The following is a 26670-nucleotide window of genomic DNA, read 5'->3' as shown; positions in this document are numbered from 1 at the left end:
GAAGAACAGTTAACAAAAAATACTGGTGTAACACACAGCATTCAAAACAAAAAGCAGCTTAATCCATGTTCAGGTAATGCATGCAGTTATGATACCGCTGACAAGGTCTGTCCTAGTTTCTATAACTAATATGTATTATTTCAATCACATTGGTGATACATCATAGACATTATGCCACAGAATCTAATGTCTCTACATAGTAAAGACTGTACAGCAGCTTAAAATTGACTAACCCCAAAATCATCACCCAATTTATGCAATGAAACTATTAAAATCTTTGATAAAATTCTACAGATGTTATACCAGCCTACCCTCTCCTGCTCCTTTCCATTGCTAATTGTGTAATCAAACTGCATTTTTAAGATATTTTCTAATGAGTTTCCAGGCTCGGCTTTATTTCTTGAAACTATGAGAAAAACATATTTGAGTATAAGCTGCTAGAAGTCAATGATCAGATGATGAGATGGTTCTCACCAATTCCCCAAATTAAATTCAGAGTGACACCCTACTGAGCCGAAAATTTCCAATTCTGTAGTTACTAGCTCAATGGGCTATGATTTGCAAAAATCACTCAGAGTGTGATGCTTCCTGTACATGATCATATCATATAATGAAAACATTTCTTACCAGATCTGTTGTTTTCACTGGAAGAAATCTGAAGGTCTGTAAGATGTGACCCTTTGTCATCTGATTCTGGTTTGTTGATTGGCAGGGGATTAAAAACACTTCCAGCAGACAATGTTGGAGTAGCTAGATTGCTAGTAACTGTACCAACTGGTAGAACAAGGCCAGTAAAAGGAACATCCTTCATCGTCTCTTGTGCAATTGGTAATGGAGGCTGTACTAAAGCTGTAGAGAAATAACAGAAGTGTATCACAGTAATCATATAGTGAAACCTTCAAATTCAGTTTGGTAGAAGTCAGGCTGATAAATCAAAAGAAGTGAAATTAATTACCCTCACTTGTACATTTTTTGATAATAAATTTCTTATCCTCAATCAGCAATGTAATATTAGGGTTTTTTTCTAGAGATCATGAGCAACAGGTAAACCTACGCAATCAGTAGTCTAACATATTTTGTTAAATGAATATAGCTAGAATGCTAAACCAAAATAAATTATTCAGTCACTAAGACCAAATAATCCCTATAACAGCTACATGTGTTAGAAAGGTCCAAATATTGAACTATGCATACAAATACTTAACAATTTGTGGTAACTTTTTTCAGTAATTCTATGTTAGGCATAATTTTTCAGTCTACATTATAAGCTCTGTAAGTCTTTTTCTCAATGCCTACATAAACCAGCTAAACAACAACTTCTGTGTTGCTATTTCCCATTACACAGGATTAGCTGGCTTTTGGTTAAACAACAAGGAGTATATAAACAAAATAAACTTTTCATCACACACAAACAATTGTTAGAGCAATCAAACTTACGTGTTGGAACAACTGGTGGGACAACAGGTGGTGGGACAACAGGTGGTGGGACAACAGGTGGAACTGGAGGAGGCATATAACCTATATGGAAAAATTGACAAATGATTACATGAAAAGCAAATAAACTTTTGCAGTAACAGATTGCCCACATTATTTATGACAAAAAGTTGCGTCACTGTACACTAGCAAGCAATAAATTAATAGGAAGAGGCAACAGTGATTACTGTTTCCAAAAGCAACCCCATCATCGCTACAGATGATCTGCAGGCACATCTTTAAGTGATATCTGCCAGTAGTATCCAAACAAGGAAATCAAGAGTTTCAACTTTGCAAAAACAAGGAGATTGATTTTGAGTACTTTTAAATTTTAATTTCTTGCAAAGATAAAAAGATGTGATTCCTATTCTCAACAGAATACACTGAGAAAAATAATACCAAATTAGATAAAAGTAATTTTTATCTAGTATGATATTTAGGAGTCAAAGGCCAAATTGCTCAGCTGGTAACCAGAAGCTGACAGAAAACTCGGATGTACACAGAGGAGCAAGAACTGCCTATGCCCATTTCACACTGCATTTAGTTTTTACTGACTTACCTGGAGGTGGCTGTGAAGGGTTGAAACTTGCTCTCAAGAAGGGTGGAGGAGGAATTGGACTATAACCAGGAGGAGGGACAGACATTGTGACAGGAAACGCAGGTGGAACCAAGCTAACAGCAGGCACAGCTGGAGCTACTGGAATCTTTTTTCATGAAAAGAAAAACAAGGAGCTTCAATACTTAGCAGTATTCATGGACATTAAAAAGGATAAACTGATTTAACTGCAATTCACATCAAGCACTAAATGTACCAAAGCCTTCGTATATATTTCAAACACTGAAGAATTAGATTGCATTCTGAAATAGTACACTATGGGCAAACAAGGACACTGGAAGAATCCTATGTTATCTTTACTTTATTCTCAGACAGCCAAAAATACAGTTTAACACTGTGTCTATTCAAGAATAAAAATATACCTGTCGCAGAGGGGTGAATGCAGAAATGCAGAGAAAGAAAAACGCTGATAGTGTAGCAATTTGGGGGCACTTTGAGAACAGTGATTCTAGCGCCAAGAAAAACTCAGGTATTTTAGAACAGTACTGGAAAATTAAGTTTCGTGTGTGTAATTATAAGGCTAATAATCCCGATGAAATCCTAATAATTATTTAATATCACTTGAATTTCTGTTTGAGCTATGAATTTTGTTACAGTGCATAATATTTACAATGATGTAATTAGAAGCTCTATAAATGCAATACATACATGCAAATTTAAATATATACTGATCACAGTGTACACTAGGAGACAGCTGAGATAAGAAGACAGTTTTTGTGAAGAGGAAAAAGCTCAAAATTCATCTCAAGTAAATGCAAATATATTAACATTCATATAATTTTATGTCAGTTCATCAACTGGAAATGTCTATATGCATTTGGAAAGATAAAACACTAATAATATAAGTACAAAAACTTTTGTATTAAGCAACTGCATGAAACTAAAGATTATACTCAACCATGGCAACTATTCTATTCTAAAATATTTCAGAGATGAACACTAATGGATGCAGGACTTAAATCAAAAATATTATATAACAAACTCAGCATTAAAGTTTACCTGTATGGAATAAAAAGTCTGCCCACCACTTCTGTGGGGCTTTTGTAAACTCAGACAATACCAACCTGCAGCATAGTGACTGGTTGTGTGTAAGCTTCTGTCTGTGTTGTAATAACGGTACTCTTATCAACCGTAGCACTCTGCGTTGTTTGAGTATTTTCTTTAGCAGCTTCTGAGCTTCTGGCTGTTTCCCACTCTTTAAAAATGATGTATTTTATTATAAAAAGATAATTAATGTGTTATTTTTGTTTAGATATTAAAAAGTCCTCTTCCTTCTTAAACAATAAATTTGAACCTAGTATCTACATAGACTAATTACAAATAGCCCTCAAACTTATTATGAAAAGAACAAGTGCAACTATTTATTATTGTGTATTTTAAAGAACTTATCTTTATCTACCTGCAATGCTGTTTAATTTTTGCCTGTGTACAGATTTTTCAAAACTTCCCACGTTTTTTCACCAACTATTGTGTTAGCAATTTGCAATATAGAGTATGCTCCGTTTTCTAAAAACTCCTGTAGCCAATATATGTATGTCATCCCTGGCAACCATATCATGAGAAAGAATCCTGATGTTAAGCAAACCTCCTCATTAACCTCCATTTCTTCCATCAGCCGTTTCTTCAAAAAATTTTACTATAAGTGTACCATAGTGAATGTATTTCAATAATGATACATGTTTTAATTTTTGTCACTTATACTCAATTTTCACTCAAAGCAAGATTGTATTTTGACCTGAAGAATCACTGCCACTACTGTACAAGTCTTCATCTACTACTTATTTCGGTATAGATCTGTTTCAAGAAAATACAGTACAAGTAAATCTTTCATAAACCTAACAAACTTTTCAACTGGATTTCAGAATAAGGTCTAAAACTACTTGTTTTCCTGTCTCTCTGACTTCATGGAAAAAATACCATAAGGTTCTGCTAAGCTGCGCCTATCTGGACAAGTTCTACTTTCAACTTAAGTCTTATACCTGAATATAAGACTTTACTAATCACAAGCAGATAAACGATTTTTACACAAATTAATATTTGTGCACTGTAAATTAATATTGTGCACTGTACCAGTGCACAATAAGTTCATAACTCTTAAAATAAGCTAGCCTTTATTAACTGGCCTAAACTAATTACCCTCTCTGACCAGTTCTTCATTGTCATGACAATCAACAAGTTATTATCTAAAATTACAATCTAGATTTCATTATTACAGTGCCATTTATGTTGTAAACAAAGAGCTAGAAAAATCTACATAAATGAAAAAAGAGTATGTATTTCCTGAACAATAAATTTTCTGAGAATTTGCAATTCCCCAAATAAATATATTATCTAACTATCAGAATTGTTAATGCCTGTACCTGTATTAACTGTTTCCTGGTCAATCATGCCACCTTCAGCAAAGCCCTCCAAATCATCCAATTTCACTTTCTCCCATGGAATATAGGAAACTCCCAGATCCACATCCCAGAATTGCTTGTATTCTGTTTTCACACCTTTATTCAATGCCCAAGCAATCTGAAAATAAAACCCAATCAGACAATCTGATTAAATCATATAACCTGGGAACAGAATATTTTAGATTATTTCCTGCAAGTTTGTCACTGCATGTCAATCCTAAGTGTCTATTAATTACAAGTTTTAACAATGTTTGGATTTTAAATGAACCTTCAAGAAATTTACTTGGCCTCCACAACAGGTACCTGTACGATTAATTACATCAAGGAAGCTTAAATTTGGTCTAAATTAATCCTAACATATATATATATCTGGGGAAATTGAAAATACAGTATTTCAAGGACTTACCCTAAAGTATCAAGCAGGTAGAAGAAACCCCCATAACATTTAATAAAATACTTAACTCTCAAGACCACTATAAAATTTAATATTAAGTGACCCAAGTGGACAGGTACAGGACTTAGGCTGTATGGACGTAAGCTATTGTCCAAGTGTTTCCTAAATATCAAGTCATAATGTCATTTTTCTATCTTTCATATTGCCTGTTAAAAGCTGCATTTTACACAGAGGGAAATCAGTTTACACCTCACTGCTTCATTCTTCTTCTCCACGTTGTACATTTGAAAGAACAGTTGATAAAAGACAAATCCTTATAGTAGAATTGTACTGTGTTTGAAATGAATAGCATCCTTAAGATTAAAATCACCTTACCTTAATAATTTTAGATCCAATTTTATATGACCCAGAACTAAGTTTCTGAAGAGCACGATATGCATCTTGTCTATGCACCATACAGACATATGCACATCCTCTTGGGGGAATCATCTATGGAAAAACAGCAGTGGTCTTAAAGAGCAGGAAAATCAGTACTTCAGATTATGTAACAAAATAATTGAATATTAATACCATAGAAGGAAAGGCTTGCACTATAAACAGTTGTTACCTTAATGGGCCATATTAACAAGTTTGGGCATCAAGAAAACTTAAGAGTGATCCTGGCAGGCTACTTCAGTTACAACGTTTTCAAGAAGTAGCAGTAAGCTGAAGATTGAGTTATAAATGACATGAAAGATTTGAACAAAAACTGACAGTTACATTATGACAACTTCAGAAAAGCAGAGGTTGCTGCCTCTTCTTAAGATCCAAATTCTCCATGAGCTGAACAATAAATGACCTCTCACAGAGGAGCAAAATAGTGATTAAAAGTATACTGCACTTTTAAAGGGCAGACTCCTCATTCCTGAATGTGATTTTTTTCTAATGTTTTATTTTATTTACGTATGTAGAGCATGCTTTATTTATAATATGACATAGCATGCAGTCTTTCAAGCTTACATATTATGTATGACAATTGCTTAGATCAGTTTTAGTCAAAAACCTTGGTGAGCTTTTATACTATTTAAATGCACACAGTAACATAACCAACACATAAGATGACAGACTGTAAACATATTTTATAACAATTGCATTAAGATATACATTGCTATTCTAGGTACTTAAGCTTTGTGGAATGCATAGGATGAGCTATCTACAATGTGGTTTGCCTTTGAAATATATTGGGACATGCATGGTTGTTAAATTACTTTCCTTAAGAGATAGTCCCTGCAAATCAAAATGAGGTTTAAATGTCTGGCTACTGGGCTGGCTTTTTCACTTGTTAAACTTTTTCACAAAAAGTCACAAAAAATATTCCTTATTAATTACATATTCAAATATATTAACATGACAGGAAAACAGTAAAAGTATTATCTAAAATGATGGAAATTGAAGAAGAAGTAAGTTTTAAAACAGCTGAAGCAAGAGGAAAACCCAGATTTCTCTTATGTAGATGTGCTGTTTTAGGAGGAAAATACTTTCTTTTGAAGCTGAGTTATGGGTAACTGAGGTACTAAACACCTCACTCCAAATTACTGTAAATAATGAGAACTGTATCTCCCAGTTATAAGCATCTTTTAAACTGTCACATTTTAGAATAAACATTTGTTTACAGTACCATTTCTTTTCTTCTACATATTTTATCAAGAAGGATTCTACTTAAGGAATCCTCTGTTAGGAAAGTAACCAAGAACAATGTGGATACACATCCACAGGTGTTCTTAGGCCAAGCAAAAATGATACCTGCTCCATGACATATCGCTAAACAAGAAAAACCATAACCTTTTGGTTAAACCCTGGTTTTAAAACTGCATAAAGTGCTAGAGCTTAGGAAGAGCCTTTTAACCTTGAAGTGTACTGTCTTCAGTGCTTCAAAACAGAGTAGATCAAAACTAGGCGGCAAATACCATGGCCACAATTTTTAACTATGATAGAAAAGTCTCCTAAATACAAGTTTAAGCAGCTACAATGACTTCAGAGGCACAAGCATGCTTAAATTTCTAGTCTAAAATTCCTGAAAAAGCATAGCAACATTACTTACATTAATTGACTCTATTTGTCCAAATTCTTCAAACAAGTTCGTTAAATCTTGCTGTGTAGCCTTCTTGTCTACTTGACCCACCCAAAGAGTAGTACTGCAAACTGCCAAGAAAAACATCAATCAAAATACTGAATGTTAGCTTATGAAATATTCTATAGCAAGAATGTAAGTTTTAAAACTACCCAGGAATCTGATAAAAACCCAAGAATAGTTAATCTATTACTTACTATATAGAGATTAAGTAATTAACAAAAATGACAAAGGGTTAAACAACACCAAACATATTCACTACAAATGTTCATTCTTCTTGTTTAATTTTCTTTTAAACAAAATAGTTGTTTTCATAGAAATAAAACTGTAAAATTCTATAGATTATCAGCTATAATATATAGGTAAATTGAATTATAAATTACTTCTGAAAAAAAAAACCCAAAAAAGTCAGTCTTTCTTCATCATTATCTCAATACATCACATCTCATTTCTGTACCAATCCTGGTGCACCAAAATGGAAACCAGAGCGGTGCATTCTGTCAGCTGAAATTTTCAACTGATATCAGTACTCTGTAGTGCTGAGAATGACCAGCAATTGGACAAAAATTGTTCCTTACACGCTTGTAGATATCCCTTTTGTATATCATGGTGATAAGCTCTATGAAACAACTCTTCAGATTTCAGCAAGTAGTAATAGTGGCTGTCACTGAAAAAATTTCATGAAGTAGAACACTTGCCAGGTGAATTACTTATTTAATCACTTACCTCCCCCCAAAGTTTCCACACTTCACTTAACCTCCTTAATACCTCCTTTAAACTTCACAGGACCTCAAATGCTGCTGCTGTTCATTATGTTACTTAAGATCTCTGTCTCTCAGCTCCCAACCATTCTGATTATAGCTCCCTGCCTTCTGGACTGCTGGGAGAAATCTACACCATAAAACCAATTTGTCTCCTTTTATGTGAAAAATCAGAGAAGGAGAGGGAAAAAAAGCACATCTAAACTGTAGTACAGTCCCCAGTTTAAAGTCACCTTGGAATGATATAAAATATTAATGTGAACAGAACAGAATAGTCCTTTACAAAAATGAGTTTTGAGCTGCTTATCTTGTCATATAAACAATCTAGTTCTAAGACTCAAGACAAATTCAAAACTGTATCAGAAATAGCTTATAACCTATCTAAACAAAATTAAATTCTCAAAATACATTCCCTTTGATTTTAGCAACTGTGTGGAGGACAGTTACTGCCTTCCTCTTTTTTAGTATGTATATTCTCCATAGCAATGAAAGCAGTGCACAGCAACACTCTGTAGAGACTGAAATCCACACGATTTTTGAATACTTTCTTAAGATACCACCATTATGGTCTGTCTTACACCAGTAAATTCCACATGCTTTAGCACTACATTCCTCTGAAAATATATTTAAAAAACAATGTAGACATTTTAAAATCTGGGCTTCTAAGACATCCATTAAAGTGCTCAAAGTGTGCACCACACACTTTAACATTTTAACAATTTTCAGACCAACTGCTGGAGACCTTCAGATGTCAAGTTAAAGACAGCATTTAAGAGAAAGAAGACTGTAACTTAGAGACAGCCCTTGCTGCTCTCTGTTTAGAAGCAAAATCAGTGATGCAAGTGTGAGTAAAAACATAAATAGAACAGTATGATACTTGTTCTTGTCTAAGACAATATCAGGTATCTAAGTTGCAAGAAATATCAGAAATTAAACTTACATTTATATAAGTAGTTAAGATAAATCTTGTTCTGTCAATGAAAACAAAGCCATTTTGCCATTTAATGCTACATTATTAGTACACCAAGCAGGTGCCACTTACCGCTTAGTGTTTTTGACCGTATAGGAGGCAATCCCTTTTTCTGACGTTCTTTTTCCCTTTCCCTAGCCCTTCTTTCACTGGAGTATGACCGAGATGACTTTCTCTTCCTTTCTCTTGATCTCGAGCGTGAACGTTTTCTGTGTTTCCGCTTACGAGAACCAGACCGTGATCTAGACCTTCGTTTTCTTGGTGACCTACAAAATACTTCATTTTAGTATGCTGAGTTAAAAAGAAATACTCTTAGTTGTCTTCTAACTACAAACTTTAGGCACTATACAAGATATTTCCATTATATTCATTAAAACTGCTTCAGGAAATAAACTTAATGCAATTTGGGTGAGGAATAGAATATACACCTTAAAACAAAACACATTGAAAATGATTTGTATCTACAGTACCCAATTCTCTGGCACAGAAAGCCTGTCCAGCTAGCTCGTGTTAGCTATTTCTGTAACATGGACAGGTCTTAAAAAATTTCAGTTAAACCACAGATATGAAAAATGAACTGCCATATCAAAAGTCTGCATCTAACACACAAACATTTAATGAACACGTCTTTTCATTGCCAAAAATTGCTTATGACAAATTTGGAAAATACAAAATTAAGACTGACAATCACAAATTACAACTTTTTTTCAGAAAAAATTTACTTAATACAAGGTAATTACAAAACCTTGAACGAGATCTTGAACGAGTTCTTGATCTTGAACGAACAGCTGATTTCTTTTCTTCTTGTTCAAAAATCTCTTCTTCAGCAATATCCTGACCTTCATCTATATCCATATCCTGAGGTCAGACATAAAAGATGTTCAATAACACTTAATAAATATACAATATATGACTTGGAATCATGTATGTATGCGTTTTCCTTTCCATTTCTGTAATAAAATTTTAAATAGTTTTACCTGTTGTTGAATATCCATTGAATCATCTACATTTGCTTCCACTTCTAAAAACTGCTGTTGACTACTCCCTTGTGATGGTGATGCAGAGTGCTCTGAGCCAAAATTTCCTTCTTGATTCTCCTCAGGACTCGCCTAAGTAACAGTTAATAATATATCATAAAGCCCCTTGCAATTAAAAGTGTAATACTATATGAAAACAATATTACCACTTCTCATTAATATGAAAACTGAGTATCAATCCATTCCATTTCTTTTATGGTATCACCCTTAAACACAAGACTTTGAAATAATTAATATTCCTGATGTGCTAAATCACAAAACTACAGAACACACAAAGTATACAATTCACTGCTTAATTCAGCTGCTTCAAAACAGAAAATCGCAGGACAAACATAGCTACATGTACAGTGACCTTGAAAGAGACCCACTTTTTCCCCATGCATATGCATTAATAAATGTTACTTTGATACTAACATAATAAAAAATATTTGCAATACCCATTGAACTAAAATCTATACTAGGCTGAAAACACTAAAAAATTTACACTAGTCTGAACTTTCTTACAGTGCATGATTTCAGATAAGCAATTACTGAAAGATAAGGGAGGATGTCATTTATAGAAATACAACAATTTCAAGAGGTCTAACAAAATAAGCAGTTCTGAAAAAACACTGAAATTAATGAATGTAGAATACTCAAGGTGTTGATTTGGTAGGGAAAAAGCTGTAACAGCCTGTGCATTGCCTGAAAGTACAGATTAGGGAAAAATATCTCTAAGATACAAGATAAAGTCAAGAATTAGAATACATGAAATTATATGAGAAATTATATTGGAAATTATATGAGAACAATTTTGAAAAGTAATTTAAAATCTATAATCCATTACTGCATGTAAACATTTCAGTAATCCTCACTATATTTTAACTTTTAATTAAATCCTACATGTCCTATCTGCCCAGAGAATGACAGCAAGTTAGCAGAATGACTAGGAGTAACAATTTTATCTTTATATTTTTCAAACATCTTATAACAAGTTTGTTAAAAAAATTCTTCTGTAATTCAGTTAATTTATTTGCCTTCTGACAGAATGTTTTGTCTCATTTTCCTTATATTTAATTATTCCCAACCATCTGTTTCTTGATATCAATGCCTACAATTCTTCTTGCTCCTTCTGTTTTTGTTTTGCCCTCTCCTCCTTTCCCTCTGCTCCTCATTGATGCTTAATAATTTTATTTTATGCTTTATCTTTCCTTCTCTTTCCCTTGATCTTTCTCAATGAAACTTACACATGGAATTAAAGAAAATATTACCGATAACATACTGCAGTCACTACAAAGTAGTTCCAGCAGCAGCTTGTATCTTTTAGCTGTTATCAAGGTGAAAAGAAAAGTTTCTCTCCATACTGACTAGACAAGCAAACTGGATCTGAAGGGAAAATTAATCAGGTCTTGTAACATAAAATTAAAGAGTAAGGGGAGAGTCAAGTAAACATTCTACCCATATTGTGAACTTTTATTTTGCGAATTTTACAATAAGGCAGGCAATTTGATATTTTTACTTTCAAACTAGACAGTTACTTCTTGATATGACACATCAAAAGCTCCTCAAACATATCATTCTTCAATGCTTTATTCCTTTACAACATTTTTAGTGTGTAAAGACAGAAATGGCTAGATATCCATCAAGATCCAAAACTATTTTGTCTGTAGCTACGTTGCCATTCTTTTTAATTTACTACATTTAAAGAGACATGAAAATAAAACAGTAAAATACAGCAGAAAAGAAACGATATCCAGTAAAAATTAAAATATTAAAGTCACAAATTCAAAGCTTAAATGGCATTCTTGATTGAAAGCTGAGCCACTTGGCTCAGGCAGTGGAACAGATTGTTCAGGGAGGTGGTGGGGTCACCATCCCTGCTGGAGTTTAAGAGGCATGGGCTGGGTGATGTAGCCTAGTGGTTCAGGGGTTACAGTGGCAGCGCTGTTTGAGAGCTAGGCTTGATGATCTTAAGGTCTCTTCCACCCCTGACTACTCAATGGTTCTATGACTTCACCTTCACACAGCTTGAACTAAAATATTTCTCCAAAAGATGTTTGTTAAGTTTGTGATCCCTTGCCCTTTCTTTCCATCTGAGATTTCTATTTTCCTGTGAAACCAGATCCAAATACTCCACATGAAGTCCCCTATACACAATCCAGACAAAATACTTCTATTTTGTTTTTTTGTGTTTTTTTAATGGGATTGGGAGGAGAAAAGAACTGAAGACTAATCTCAGTAGAAATAAGCCAAGTTACTTCAGTGCAGAGAAGACAGAATTCATATAGTTAAGAAGGAACCTTGGATTATCTCAAGCACCAGTTCTTAATAAATAATTTCTCAGGAAATACATGACTCTATTCTTTAGCTCACATTCCTCAACAGAATTATTTCATCAATTATTAGTCAAGACATAAAACCTAGGGAAATCAAAGTTACCCACAGTATCTATTCTGTTCTCCCTTCAGAGACAGAATCATAATCACTTAATTGCTCACCTTATTCCTTCTGCAAGCATGGGAAAGCTTTATTCTTCCTATATGAAGAACTGAATAGCCAAAGCACAGTCATGTCTAACTTAGCTAATGAGTATTCTTTCCTAGGAGAAGCAAAATGTACTCCCTACACGTTTGGCTGTGGGTTTTTTCTGCATTAAGCACTTATTTCCACTTATCCCACTTACTCTGGAAGCTTCTGTTATATGGTCAGCTAGTGACAAGGACTTTAATTATACAAAAACTGGCAGTAATGACACAATTTTTTTGTCCTGGAATATACTTTTTTTTAATCAGTGGAGAACATAAATTACTACAACAGCCACAAGATGGAGTTCTTACCTTTGGAGGCTGCTGCTGCTCCAGAAGCTGTTGTCTGAGATGTTCTAAATTTTGCTGTTGTAGCTGTTCAGCTAGTTGGTGAAAAAGTGAGTTGTTCACGGATTCCGGTACTAATGGCCTAAAATGAAATAAATTAAAATTTTTAAAAAAGCCTACAGTTTTTGTTTAAACAGATAGTAAATAGGTCTTCAAACCAGTTTTCAAGTTTAACTAAAATGTAAAATAATGAGGGCAACGGAGCTAGTTCCACCTTCTAATATCATCACTATTCCATCAACCATATAAATATAATTATAAAAAGCAAAGAACATGCCAACTTTATCTGAAAGTCAGAAAATATTCTGCCACACAGACTTATAGTAAAATGTGTACATTAATTTAGAATGTACTAAAACTACTGTTTTAGTGTACTTATGCTCTGAAATAAGTATTTTCCTTACTTAATCCTAATTTCCAACTAGCACCAGGCAATTTTTGCATTTTCCATAAGAAACATAGCTTGGTCTTACAATTGGGAAGAGGGAGTTTCCTTTTTAGGCTCTTCATTTTGTTCAGATTCTTCTCCAAAGTCAAACCTGTCCATCAGCTTCTAGGAGAAAACAAAATAAACATTACTGAACACTCCTTATATGTACCTTTATCTCAACAGGAAGATGCTCTTATTTCTCAACTTAAAACACAAAAAAAAATTTCTTGCAAATAGCCTGAATAGAAAATTAAATGTTATACTGCTATTGCTACCAAACTCTTGAGTACATCAAATCTTGGCCCAGCTTTCCTGTACAAGTACAACCACATGTTCCTTCCACTAAGGGCTACTCTGGATTCAAGCTTAAATGAAGATTAATTTTATGTAATGGTACCTTTAATTAGAAGAAATTACTACGAAGAGGCCAACTATTTAATCCTTTGGTAATCATCAAACTGCTCTGCTCATATCAACAGAAGACCTACAGCTTGATTACTCCACAATGAATTACTGTATTTTCACACACGTGTCATTTAGACAACCTGAATTCCTTCAAATACTGCTCCTTGAAAACCACTTCTCACATAGTCTGCAAAAATAATTATCGAAGCAAGCAGTTATCATGTAAGAGGAATAATCCTTCTAATAGATAAAAAGAAAGGTTTCCAATAAGAAGAAAAGCTTGGATAAACTTCCTGTGTTATCCGTGAAGATGTCTACACTGGAGTTCTACTTAAGTAAAAAATTTTGTCTATTAATTTTAAAAGATTCAGAAGCATTTTAGCAGCATTTTATTTTCTTGACGAGAAAAACTAAGGAACAAGCATGAAGAAATACAACAGATGTGATTTGTCAGTGAGATCACCTTTTTTTCACTATTTAATGACAGAGCCATCCTATTAAAGCCATGTCCATGCATCTTTACACACCTTGGAAGTTCTCTGAAAAGCAGAGCTAATGCTATACTACCAACCACCATAACTTCCTCTCAAACCTTAATCTCAGAAGTAAAAAAAAAACAAGAGGATGAGAACACACGGCAGTCATTCCAAAATACTAAGCAAAAACATCTTCAGCAACAAGCCACAATGATTCAGTAACCCATTTTCTTTCTCAGGACGCTCAATTTACTCTCAATACTGGAGTCCAGCAAGAAGAACAAAGCAAAAGCTAATAGAAGATGGATCAATCACTGATCAATCAAGAATTTTTAGAACCACTTTTTCCAACATAATATTTATGAAAGCCCGACTGAACATGACTCTGAGAAAACAGAGCAGAAACACAGACTATCAAGCTTATGTGAGATGGGATGTTAAAACCCAGAACAAGTTTCACCATATACATCTAATCCATTTACAGCAAGGTGACTGCCTTTTTTGTTTGTATTGTTAGAATATTTTCCAGTGAGGCACTTATAAAATGCTGCTGCTCTGAAAAAAATAGTGTATTTTAGAAAAACAACCTCAAACTTAAAATACTATTAATCATCATATATCTTCCATCACGACAAAATAGGAAGGAAAGTAACAGAATATGTACTATTTATATGGCTGAGAAAAGAAACAGAAACTAGCCACCAGTTCATGACAAACAAAACGAACACTTTGATTAACCAAGGCCAGAGAAAACAAGTGAACTTTCAGCCAAGACAGGTAAACGTGCAGCATGATTTTTGTTTACATTTGGTTTAAGTAACATCATACATATTGAAACAAAAAACATCTGAAGTGAAAGATCATGATGTTTACATAGTTTGTAGAAGAATACTCTCTACAGTGAAGTAATAGAAATTAAACCGAATTAAGTACCAGGATACCAAGTTTAACATTACACACACATGCATATAAAAGGTACAGAACCTTCCCTTTATGCTACATATGTTACTTTGATTAACTAAGAAGAATATATATTCAGAAAAAGCAACAGAAAGTATTAAAGACAAGAAAAAAAGCTTTTATTAGAAAGGGAAATTAATTTTTTTGTAATAATCAGGATATTCTTCTTAGAAATTAAAATAAAGAGAGTAGCATAAATGCATAAGAAATGTTGATCAATTTTTTTTTTTTACTGTAACACAGGTATTTGGTTCTGTTGCAAGATCAGTAAACATGCACATTTGATGTTGACAAAGTAATTTTCCACATAACGCAAATTAATTTGCACAATTAAGTAACACAAGAACTACAGACTGAAGACTGAAAACTGAAAACAAAGGACTGGAAGACTGAAAATTGGGTTTTTAAAAAAATATGGATACTGATGCATTCATCAAAATTATTTTCTTGCACTATTTATTATTTGTTATCCAATTCACAAACATTATGTCATGGAATGAAAACTATGCTTTACAGTTTCCTTTGGATCACAATACTAATAAAGGTTTCTTTATTATAAGATGCCCTTTCTTTTATGTCTGTATACAAACATTTCATCAGAATGTAAATTCCTTCAGAATGTGAATTAGCTTCATTTAAGATGTCCAAACTTCAAGACAGTCACATCTATGAATATACCAATCCATGGAAATGTTGGAATTAAAGTCTACAGAACAATGAATACTATAAAATACTTTCTGTATGTAAATATTACAGCAGTCCTTATTAACTGATGGATTAATTCCCTGGGATTACACTCTTCTCAAGTTGATGGCTACAGCTGTGGTATAGCAGAAGTACAGGCCATTCTTTTCCTCACTTATTTTTACAGCTGCAGTACTTTCAACAAAAAACGATTATCTGAGTGAAGAATAAAAAAGGGATTTTTGCTTCCCCAAGCTCCTCATTCTTACTATTTATTCACACCAAGACAATCGTACAGAGGTTATGTACACACAAACTGTTTCTTCCAAAGGTAATAGAACAATGCTTATTTCTTTATTTCTTTCTTTAGTTAGTTATAATTCTTTGAGCGTAAGTTTTTCCTTTTCTTTATTATAGGTATTACACTGCTATGACTGCAATTGCCTGCATGGTTGTTGCTACCTGGCATGCAATTATATTAGTATTCTTAAATTCCTGCATTCTGGTGTTATACGTAGCTTGGTTTGGAGTTGTTTTGTTTCGGTTTTCTTTGGAGGGGTCTTGTTGGTGGTTGGTTGGTTGGTTTGGGGTTGTTTTTGCAACAAAAGTTTCTTTACCTAAAGGCTTATTCACTTACATCACTTTGTGACTAAGAGTGAAGTTTTCTTGGCACATACTTTATAATGCAAGAAAATTACAAATCCAACTTTATAGTCTTCTGAAAACACAATGCATATTAATTCTTGTATATTTTCCATTTATTATCTTGTAAGAAACACTTCTCATTGCTGTGTTACAAAGAGTAGGGAAAAATAAGTAGCAATGGCTTAACTTTGCTAAATCATAAATCAAATCCATTACCATATTCAATAACCTTCCAACTCTAGATATTCTAAAATGTGCTATTTAGCCCTAAACTCATATAAATCTAATCTTTTCATTTACACTACTGTGCAAACATTTTTTTTTGTATTTTGAAGCTATAGCACTTCATAGTATATTAATGTGTTTTTCAAATGTCCGAAGTCTAACAATAAAATCCAGAAGAACTTCTCACATAGATTTTAAAAATAAATACTTCTTCAAATTTCTATTATTCTACTTCTACCTTATTAAAAGAGACACTCTGTTCCAGTGGATTAAGTGTGTTAGCAGCAGCAGCTGCAGCTGTGAGTTGGGCTGTGAGGGCCTGTAACTGGACGACAAGACCGGCATCCAGGGCTTGAAGAAGCGAAGGCTGAGGTTTCTGCTGCTGTATCTGCAGTGTCTGTATCAACTGCTGAAGCTAAAAGAGAAAAGATAACAAATACATTGAACAAGATTTTTTTAAAGCAAAAAAACAAAGCACAAAATAGACTTTTCCCCTTCCACTTAGCAAAAAATCTCCCAGGAACAAAGCATCATCTAACCTATGGCTATTATTTTGTCTTAATTTGTTTTCACTTACAGCAAATTTTGTTCCCACTTACTGGCTAATTTGTTTTCTGGGGCTGATAAGATAGGCAGATGCTTCTTCTTGCTAACTTGCTCTGACAGGTTGCATGATGATGCCAGTCACCACTCAGGATTTCCTGCTTTCTAGGGTTCCCCCTCTTCTGTTTCTCCAGTTTGATTCCTTTTGACCTGAAAAAAATCTGTTAGCCTACTCCAGCTTCCTAAGGGCCCACCTATATTAGGATAATCTGTGTCCTACAATAACAATTCTACACAGAAAAGAACTGCACTGTGACAAGCTCCACTTCATGCCAATGCAACCTATTTGCAGGGAGAGCTTGCATCGGTGTCTCTGCATAAGTCACAAGTGAAATTTCATGGTGAAACCAAGGTGTGGGTTGATAGAATCCAGTTCTCTTACTACATTAACAAAACATAAAAAGCAAATGTACAAACCAATCACTTGGTCTCTCTTGATTTCCTTACTTCAAATTCCTATCTGTATATAATCTTCCTAATGAGGAAATAAAAGGCTTTTTCATGTGGAGATCAATTTATCTGCTGTATAGGGATGCTTCCACAAAATTGTGCAGATTTGCCTTAAGAAAAGGTATTAACCCTATGGAAAAGAAGCTCTCCTAAACAACAGTGGAATTAGAGGAAGCAGTTCTTTGACATTCCTCGAGATAAATCTCTAGAGCCTTATCTTTAGATATTTGTGGAAAAAAGGTTGAGCAAATTCAGGTAGTTCAAACTTGCTGACCTAAGTCCCTGATTACCCTTACCTTCAATATTCCAACTCCTTATAAGTTTCTCCACTGAACTCTTAAAAGTTCAATCCCTCCCTTCTTATTAGCCTCACTAGAAACTTCGTAAACTGATTAGGTTGCATTTCTTTTCCACAATGCATTAAAAATGTGTGACCCATGTTTTAGAGTTACTTTCTGATAACGTGAAACAATTTTCCCTATTCTTTTACGAACAGTTATACAGATTTCTTATACAGCAGAGACTCTGAAACGGCTTTAATTGTTGTTCTACCTCAGCAAGAGCTTTCCCTGATTACTGTAGTAGGCAAAGCTGGAGTTCCCCCCTCACCCCCTTTTGTCTGATACAGCTGGTCCAGCCTGTGCATTGCTCTCAGTAAGAAGGAATCAAACTGAAGAGACAGAGATGGAGGCCCTAGAGTGGAAAAATCCTGGGTGGGCACCATTCTTGCTCTTTTCACATTCTTGTTGGTCACATTTTTCTTAGTCGGCTCTCTCTTATGTCTAGACTCTCAATTTACCTGCATGTATTCTCACCCATAAAACACAATCGTAGGATTAAATCAAGGTCTTTGGAGCTGGGGAGCCAGGGAGAGGCTGTGGCACATGGAATGGTTTGGAGAACAAGAAGAAAAGAGATGGACAGGACGTAAGCAAATATCATAGATCCTCTACCAACCCTAGACATCTGCATGTCCATATTTATTGTGTACCCAGTCTGCCTCTTCTCTTCTGCTTAAGACTATTTTGAGCTAAATATCCAAATGCTATTTCTTTGCAATCTGCTATCTTTAAAATTTTAATTCCCTTCTCATCTTCATATTTTTCTCTTGCTTAATTTTCTTTTTTATATTCTCTAAGCAACAATATTTAAAATTACCTCACTGACTTTCCACATATTTACCATTCTCATTTCATATCCTTTGTTTAAGAACTAACTCTATTATTTTTCCTTCATATTTCCACAAACTCATTTTGCTTTGCTTTTCAGTGATTTAGTTTCTTCCAGTGTGATCATATAAAAATATTCCCTCCACTTGACTTATGAACAATTACAGACAACTCTAGGTACTTAAATACTGTAAAACATTCTCACTAAGTTGCTATTGCCAGCACCAGAGCTTTCACTGGCTACTGCTTCTCATTCACATGCATGAGATTTTAATTTAGTATGCCAGCAGGTAAAGCAACCTCAGTCCAAACAAAAATCATAATGCCAAAGTTATGCAGGTGTCATAGCTCTAGCACAGACTGAAAAATTATCTATGTTTTTACACAGAAAGTCAATTGTGTGTGCTTAACTTATGTAACTGCAGGTAATGAGGACAAGCAGTTTTTGTGATGCTGGACATCAAGACACTTTTGGAGTTGAGAATTTAAAAATTGAAAAACACAGTAACTTTCAAAATCTTATTTTTGAATGCTGCAAAATAAAAACTATGTTTAGCTGATGGAAAGATAAAAAATGGAATCTATACACAGTACACTTCCTTAACAAGTTTGCTCCCATTCTGTAATATTGTACAATGTTTAGCTCTCCTTCAGGCATCCAACAGAGACATATGCTTTAATTCGCATTCTATTTCATATCTATATCCATGAAATCTTATTGCTGCTCTTGATTTAGTCATCTGCAATATACCCGTACTTGTCATCTATGGAGACAAGTGTGTATTGCAAACCACATTATCTGAAATCATCTTCTGAGACACTTTTAAGATCTAGAGGTGCTGGCTTTTAACAGAGCTGGCTACAAAAGGTAACACAGAGTTTTAACTGACTTGGAACTTATTTGTGATGAACAACCTCATGGGAAAGTTAACATGGATACTGGACATAAACAAAAGAGACGCTCATGAAAGTATTCCTTACCTGTACCTTAAAGACACAAAGTATCAGACAGTCTACAGTGTCTACAGTGTAACTGTCTACAAAATAGTTACCTGTTGGCCTTGAGGACTCTGTAAAATCTGGGCAACAGCAGCAAGGGTGTCTGTGTTAGCAATCTGAGATACCCAAGGATCAGGTAAACTCTGTGCCACATTGGCTGGGGTAACTGGAGTCACAGGTGTACCTAAAAAGAGAAAAATCAATATGCCAAAAATATTTTAACACAGAAACTAAAAATGGCATTAGAGAAGAAAAAAAACTGCTATTATTGAACACTGAGAAAGCACATCAATTGAAACTATTTTTCTGACATACAAGGAGAACACACAGAAATAACAGACTGACATCAACATTCCTCAAGTAGGAGAATTATTCTGTGTTATTGTAGTTCACAGTTCTTTTCAGTATTGACCTACTGGGACTACTAACAAAAACATTGATGAAGGCAAAATAAATAGGCTTCACACACTATTCCAAAATATTCAGAGGAAATTACATATACCAAAAGATAAGTGTTAACAATCTACTTGTCTGCTAGTCCAAATCTCACTGGACTTGCACTTTATCCCTAGGAGGAGTCCTAAAGATTCTGCTAAAAATGTCAATTTGCATCAGCTGGATTCATCAGGATTGCTTGATTTATTGTTTTTTCTTAAGAGAAACACTGAGGCTAAATCAGCACTCTGATAACTAGTTTCATGCCATAATCCAGAAGAATCCTCCATACCTGCAAATACGTTTGCATTTATAGCTCAGAAGTAGAGATACATCAATGAATGCTAAATATGACTAGATTACTGTTTAAAAAGTCAATTTGCATCAGAATTTAAGACCTATGATTCCAACAATTTAATGTAGTCATACTATATAAAAATAAAAAATACTGATCTGGAAGATGCAGAAAAGGCACTCTAAGATCTGAAAATCTCACTATTTGCTTTGCCAAGGAAAACTAAGGTGAATTTGTCCATCTCATTGCTTTTCAGCACAGGACCAGCAAAAGGTGAGCTACAAAAGCAGATGCCAAAAGCCATTCCTATCTGGCCAAAAAAGTTAAAAATCCATTTTCCTGCCATCTACCTACATAAGAAAGGCAAATACTCAGAGCAAAAAACAATCAAGCCCACATTTATAATAATGTTTTCCTGTTTCTCTGATCTTGATGGTGTTCTTTCTAGAATTCAATTGAGTGAGATATTTCAGCATGTTAACAGGCAACATACCAAAGCTGACAGAAGTGTTTTGATTCAAAGTATGACCTCCATCTGGTTTTGTTTACCTGGCGTATTGTTGCTCATAGCAGCTGTAGTGCTGGGCAAGACAGGGGTCACAACGGGAGGAGGAATTCCTGCTGCCATATCCAAGAGAGGCTGAATAATTTCACTCTTGAACACATTATTCTTCTGCCATAAATTTAGCACTCTAACAATTTTACTCTAAAATGGAAAAAAGAAAACAAAAAATCTGAGTCATGCTTTTTTTGTTGTTGTTATTAATTATGAAATTCTTAGCTAGCAAATTTAATCTGTCTAGACTGAAGGACTTTAAGGTTTGAAAACAGTAAGAACAGTTATACTGGGTCACACCAAAGGTGTCTAAACTATGAACCTGTGACTGATCTTAGACAATGGCAAAGATGACAATGTCTCAAACAAAAATGTGTCTTTAGTCTTGGAAGATGACATGGAAGGAAAATTATTTTAATGAAGCATTTTAAAGCATTACAGATAATTAAAATAATGAATTATTAGTCTCCTATGTTTTATAGTTAACATATCTAAATGCAATTCTGACCTGCCTATGAACCAAAATAATTTATGCACACTGAAAAATGGGCATAAAGCAGCTTCATATTTTGCAAGCTCTCTTGATGAAGTAAGGAATTCAAAAAATTAAAAATACATAGTAATATAGAAAAAGGTGGATCATGGAGAGCAAAAAAAAAACCCAAGATGAAGACTTCATTCAATTCCATTAGCTGTAACTCATTGTTCAGCTTACATTTCTATTACATTTTTTCTATTACAACAGAAGCATTCTATTACACCACAAACAGATCGTCATTTTGATCTGCTCCCAGACTTTTTTTCAGTAAGCTTCACTTCCAACAAAAGGAAAGATTTTGCTTTATTTTGGGAAAAAAAATTCAGTTGTATTACAAAGAGCAGGAAATTCTTCATAGGATCTGGCGTTTGCTGTCACAAAAGTGGTTTAATTACTTGAGTTCTATAAAACAAGACCATAGAGCACTTAGCCACAGTGTTCAAAACAAAGAAAAAGAAGTCTGTTCGCTCAGAACTACAAGAGGGTACTTAACTATAATAGAGAGAAGTGCTGAATTTTCACTGCATGGAAGATGCAATTTAGAGTTCCCTTAAAGAAATCTCTGAAGGTTTCCACTCAGCATTTTGGTATCTGAGCCCTCTTTCTTTGAAGTCTGTATTATAAGCCGTCCTTGTCAAGTCCAACAGAGACACTAACTTCCCTCATTTTCCAGAACAGGAATATTAATCTTCTTCTGTGGCTCAGTATCTACCCACACCTTGCACCTTCTCTGGGCCAGACAAAGGAATTAGTGAGGTGTTTTTGTTGTAGTTTTAAATAAAATGTTACTGCATTCCTGCTTGATTTAAAAACAAATCCTACATTTGCTCATATAAAGATAACTTCTTTGTTTCTCCATTATATGCCCTTCACTCAGATTAAACATCAAAATGTTACAAACCAGGTACATATCTAGGTCTCTGACAGCTCATTTTTTTGCTAGGCAATGTATAGGATAACTACTTTCACAATACAAAGACCTTCCAATAATATTGAATCCATATGCAGAAGAGCAGCAAGACTTAGGATTGAAAAGCACTATTTTACACTGAGGTGAAAAATATCCTAGAAATGAACCTGAAAGGACTTTCATGGACCCTAAATAAACTATGTTTTACTATCTCTCTTCACATCAAACACCTCTAATGTGCTACATTAATTGCCATGCATTGAAATACCACAGAACAAGTAGTGCTATTTCTTAGTCTACAATAAATTTACTATGTATTTTTTAAAACCAGACATGAACTGAGTACTTGCATCCATCCTTGTTCCAATCTCTCTTTCTTCAATAAATAAGGCTATTTCTGTATTAGTGTATTTCCCAAAGTAGTAAGCTAAAACACACTAATAGTGCTAAAGGAATACAACTAAATGAATAAAAATGTAAGTTAAAAAATCATGCCTATTTATAAAAAAAAACAAAGTAAAACACTGTGGAATTGAAGCAGCACAAGTTAATCAGACAGATAACCTAAAAACAGACTGGAAAAATGTCATTTAACTTAAATAACCTGTTCAGCAACACCTCAGAACTCAGTTGCAGAAGAGAGGACAGACAGTGAAGTTTATCCAACCACATAAAATTTGCACGTCCCAACACATTTTCCTGCAGAGGTCCTAACTACTCTAAAAAGGCAGGAATCCTAAGACAACACAATGGCTGAATGTGCCTTAATCACCTTCCATGTGTGCCTTGGGTTTTCATATATCTGGCTGAAAAACACAGCAGTTAGGAATGCATGTAATTATTCTAAATATAACTCCTCCTGTAGCATCCAGCCTCACTTACTACTTTACCTAATGACTTTACTACACAAATTTCTGTGAAGACAAAGCCCTTAGCATTCCCCACCTTCTTCCAGTTATTCAAGAAGAAGAAACACTACCCATTTTACAACTAGGGACAAATATGAAGGAAGTTAAACTGCCTGCACTTTGCAGTTTTCAGCCAATCTTTTAGAAACAGAATTTGGTAGCTATGATCCATGATCCAAGGGAACAGCTGAACTAGTGATTCAAACTGTTCAAGTTAAACCTTATTTAGCTGCTGGATGATTACAGAATCAAAGGAAAGATGACCTTTTCAAAATTCTAATTAATTTCACTGGATGTATCTTTCCAATCCCTACGCTAAAAGAAGCAACGTTAAAAAATACATATACAGGGCAAGTTTATAAGTAGATCCCCTCCAGCAAGTAGAAAGTGAGATTAAAATCTTCATTCTTTATAGGTGATATGCTAAAGATTGTTTTAACTAGAAAGATCTGTAAATGGCTTACCTTGTCATCACCAGGACAACGGTACAAGTTCTGGAAAGTGCTGATGATGTTATTGCTGAATCTTGGTGCAAATACATCCTTTTCTTGTCCAAACTGATGCCGGGACTGCCTCACAATGGAGTCAATGACATACAGACCAGGCACCTTGTACTCCGGTTTACACTACAAAGAATGGTAATTTAAAAGGAGCATATGTGAAAAATAACCAAACCATTAATAGCAGAGTAAATACAAAAAATCCTCTCTAATTTTTAAGTGGGTCCAAGTATACAAAAATATTCTCTATTTAATAAATTGCTCTGGAAAATGAAATTTTCTCAAAAAAATTCTAACCTCTAATGTTTAAATTTTATATCTATACAGATATATGCATTCTGAAGATATGTAAATGGTGTAAAATCAACTTCTTACTGCTAAATAATTAACTTTTAAAAAAATCTATCTATTAAAAAACATGACACGCAAACCACATATGCTTTTAAAATGTACACCCTATTTTGAAAGAACTACATACAGCATGACCAAATTCTTAATAATAAATTTGGACTAGCTGTAAATGTAACTCAAGATATTTTTTCCTTCTTTAGGATCAAAATAAACATTAAAGTTAAAATTTCTTTACTTTATTTTACATGGCTGTAATTAGGGTGTGGTATATCCACCCCTGCAGAAGAAAAACAAATTTATGGGGACATCTGTTTTGTTGAGAATATAACAATGATATTTATTTTACAACTCTGGAAAACTTGCACAATTTACAAACAGCATGATATTTATAAGGTATGTCTGCTAACTAAAATACTAATTAGTTATGTAGCTAATAGCTAATGCTTAATACCTAATGCTAAAATTTTTGTCTTTTAATTGCAAAGTAATTACATCACATTACTGCAACCAGTTTTAAGACAGAACGAAACGTGGTCCAAAAATATAATTAGGTCATCATCAGAATACATTATGGTATGGATTCACTTAATAAACATTGGGTGTATATCACACAAGTGTTATGGAAAACATGGGAAAGGACACCCTTTTCCTCTCTGGTCCTGTAGACATATTATGCAACACACTAAGTTAATAATCTTTATTAAAGTGCCAAACAAACACTTCAGAATATTAATTTTACTATGCCCTAGATACAAATGTTCTGCAGATACAAATGTTTTGAGAAGTGTTGATTTGCCAACACTTGTCTTTCTTTAGGTTCTAAACATGTTTCAAAGTCTTTAAGTATGGCATTCTCTATTTTTAGAATGAGTGTGGCATCCTTTTAGGAATATATATACATCATTAAGCTTAAATTGGATATAATACACTGTCTTCAGAAAATCACTTCAAAATATTGTAGCCTCTGAAATTTTATTTAAATTATTAAACAAGAGTATTCTGCATACAAAACAGTCAGCATTCTGCATACAGAACTTTCCACAATATTCAGATTAATAATGCTCAAAGATATTCAAAAAGAAAGCTCAGGACACACATTAGGTGAAGTACTTTAAAGTATGGCACATAAAACAAAATATAATAATAATGTAATACTACAGATTATATGAAAAAGGCAAAAATACCAGTAAAAAATTAAATAAACATTAAAACTGGGGCAGTGAACCTGCATATCTGTAATCTCACACAAATATTTACTTATTTTCTGAGTGAATAATCAATAAGGTAATTTGATTACTCAGAGAAATTAAGTGGCTCTCCAATAATAACCTCACATATATGAAATGTGACCATATGACCCCCGAAGTGATCTTTTACCAAAGAATAAAAGAGTCAATCAAAATAACAATAGACCAGTGAGTTAAGTGCCACAAAATGAAGAATGTTACAGACAATTATTCTATCTGAAGTTTCAGTAATCTCACGAAACTATGAAAGAAAATACTGGAGCTGTAAAGGATGAAGAATAAACTAACTGAGATGGCACTGACATCACTCTGGTCAGGTCTACAGCAGACTTTAACGGAACATTCAGTCATCTTGAGCTTTAACCTGAAGTGACTGCTTGCAGAAAATCATTTAAACATATAATTTAATCCCTTTAATATCAAATACTTAGCTTTTATCTGCTTATCTCTCATTCTACTAAAGCAAAAGGTTATTATTTAAAGTTATTAATTAATAAGTTGCACATTTCACTAAATTGTTGATGAAATAATTAAAAACCCCTAAGCAAGACCACCAAAGGGAATTATCTAATCCAAGGAGATCATTAACAAGGTTATCCATAAGAACATACATCTGCTTTCTCTAATCAGCAATGAACAGTGCAGAAGTTCCTCATCAAGCACTGGATACTGGAGGCAAAAGTACAAAGATAACTCAAAGTAGCTTGTAGAAGGGTCATGAACAACCAGTCCCATCCCTCACAAACTGCCATTCATTCATGCAGAGGATAAAACTTCTCTCGTGCCTATGAATACTGAACTGCCAAACACATCCACTAAAAAGCAGTGCTTGGAACTCAGACAATTCCGAGCTAATTTCAGGATGTGAAACTGCAAAGGGCTACTGGTCAGAGATAGATAAGACGTATACCTGCTCTCCTACTCTTGTGTTCACCTGCAGCATTGAACAGGGATCAGAGGATAGTGATGGAAGAGGTCAGAGTCAAGGACCCAAAAGACAACTACTTGACAAAAAACTAGCAGTATTGGTAAAGTACACTACCAGTCTTTACTACTGCTTTGAAACACATACACAACACTTTTTTCACACAGGACCAATGTACTAGTACCAAAATATTTCATTTATAGATAGTTCCAAGACAGATAAAAATACCAGACTGAAGCTGAAACCTGTTTACACTGTCCAGCCACTGGCAAAAGGCACTGCAGAGTAAACTGAGCAACAAGGAATAAAACTTAATGAGCAAGACAGGTTACTAATACAGAGCAATC

General features: G+C 34.1%; 1 protein-coding gene across 2 annotated transcripts in view; it reads right to left on the bottom strand.

The window, feature by feature from the left end:
• SCAF8 (SR-related CTD associated factor 8) overlaps positions 1 to 26670 on the bottom strand; it is an 81644-nt gene that overhangs the window by 33979 nt on the left and 20995 nt on the right. The window contains exons 4-19 of one of the 2 annotated variants that reach the window (XM_056487319.1): positions 23765 to 23926; positions 20938 to 21094; positions 19712 to 19842; positions 16676 to 16852; positions 13086 to 13162; positions 12577 to 12694; positions 9701 to 9832; positions 9469 to 9581; positions 8796 to 8989; positions 6963 to 7063; positions 5258 to 5371; positions 4450 to 4606; positions 3154 to 3284; positions 2033 to 2177; positions 1438 to 1518; positions 628 to 849 (exon numbers count right to left, since the gene is read on the bottom strand). In XM_056487319.1, coding sequence (XP_056343294.1) covers positions 628 to 849; positions 1438 to 1518; positions 2033 to 2177; positions 3154 to 3284; positions 4450 to 4606; positions 5258 to 5371; positions 6963 to 7063; positions 8796 to 8989; positions 9469 to 9581; positions 9701 to 9832; positions 12577 to 12694; positions 13086 to 13162; positions 16676 to 16852; positions 19712 to 19842; positions 20938 to 21094; positions 23765 to 23926 — 2212 coding nt within the window. Of the gene's footprint in view, positions 1 to 627; positions 850 to 1437; positions 1519 to 2032; positions 2178 to 3153; positions 3285 to 4449; positions 4607 to 5257; positions 5372 to 6962; positions 7064 to 8795; positions 8990 to 9468; positions 9582 to 9700; positions 9833 to 12576; positions 12695 to 13085; positions 13166 to 16675; positions 16853 to 19711; positions 19843 to 20937; positions 21095 to 23764; positions 23927 to 26670 lie in introns of both variants that reach the window. The other variant, XM_056487318.1, reaches the window with a different exon arrangement.

The sequence above is a fragment of the Oenanthe melanoleuca genome, chromosome 3, assembly GCF_029582105.1.
Source record: "Oenanthe melanoleuca isolate GR-GAL-2019-014 chromosome 3, OMel1.0, whole genome shotgun sequence".
Lineage (NCBI taxonomy): Eukaryota > Metazoa > Chordata > Aves > Passeriformes > Muscicapidae > Oenanthe > Oenanthe melanoleuca.
Note: the sequence above shows the minus strand (reverse complement) of the source record. Positions and strands in the feature narration are given on the sequence as shown.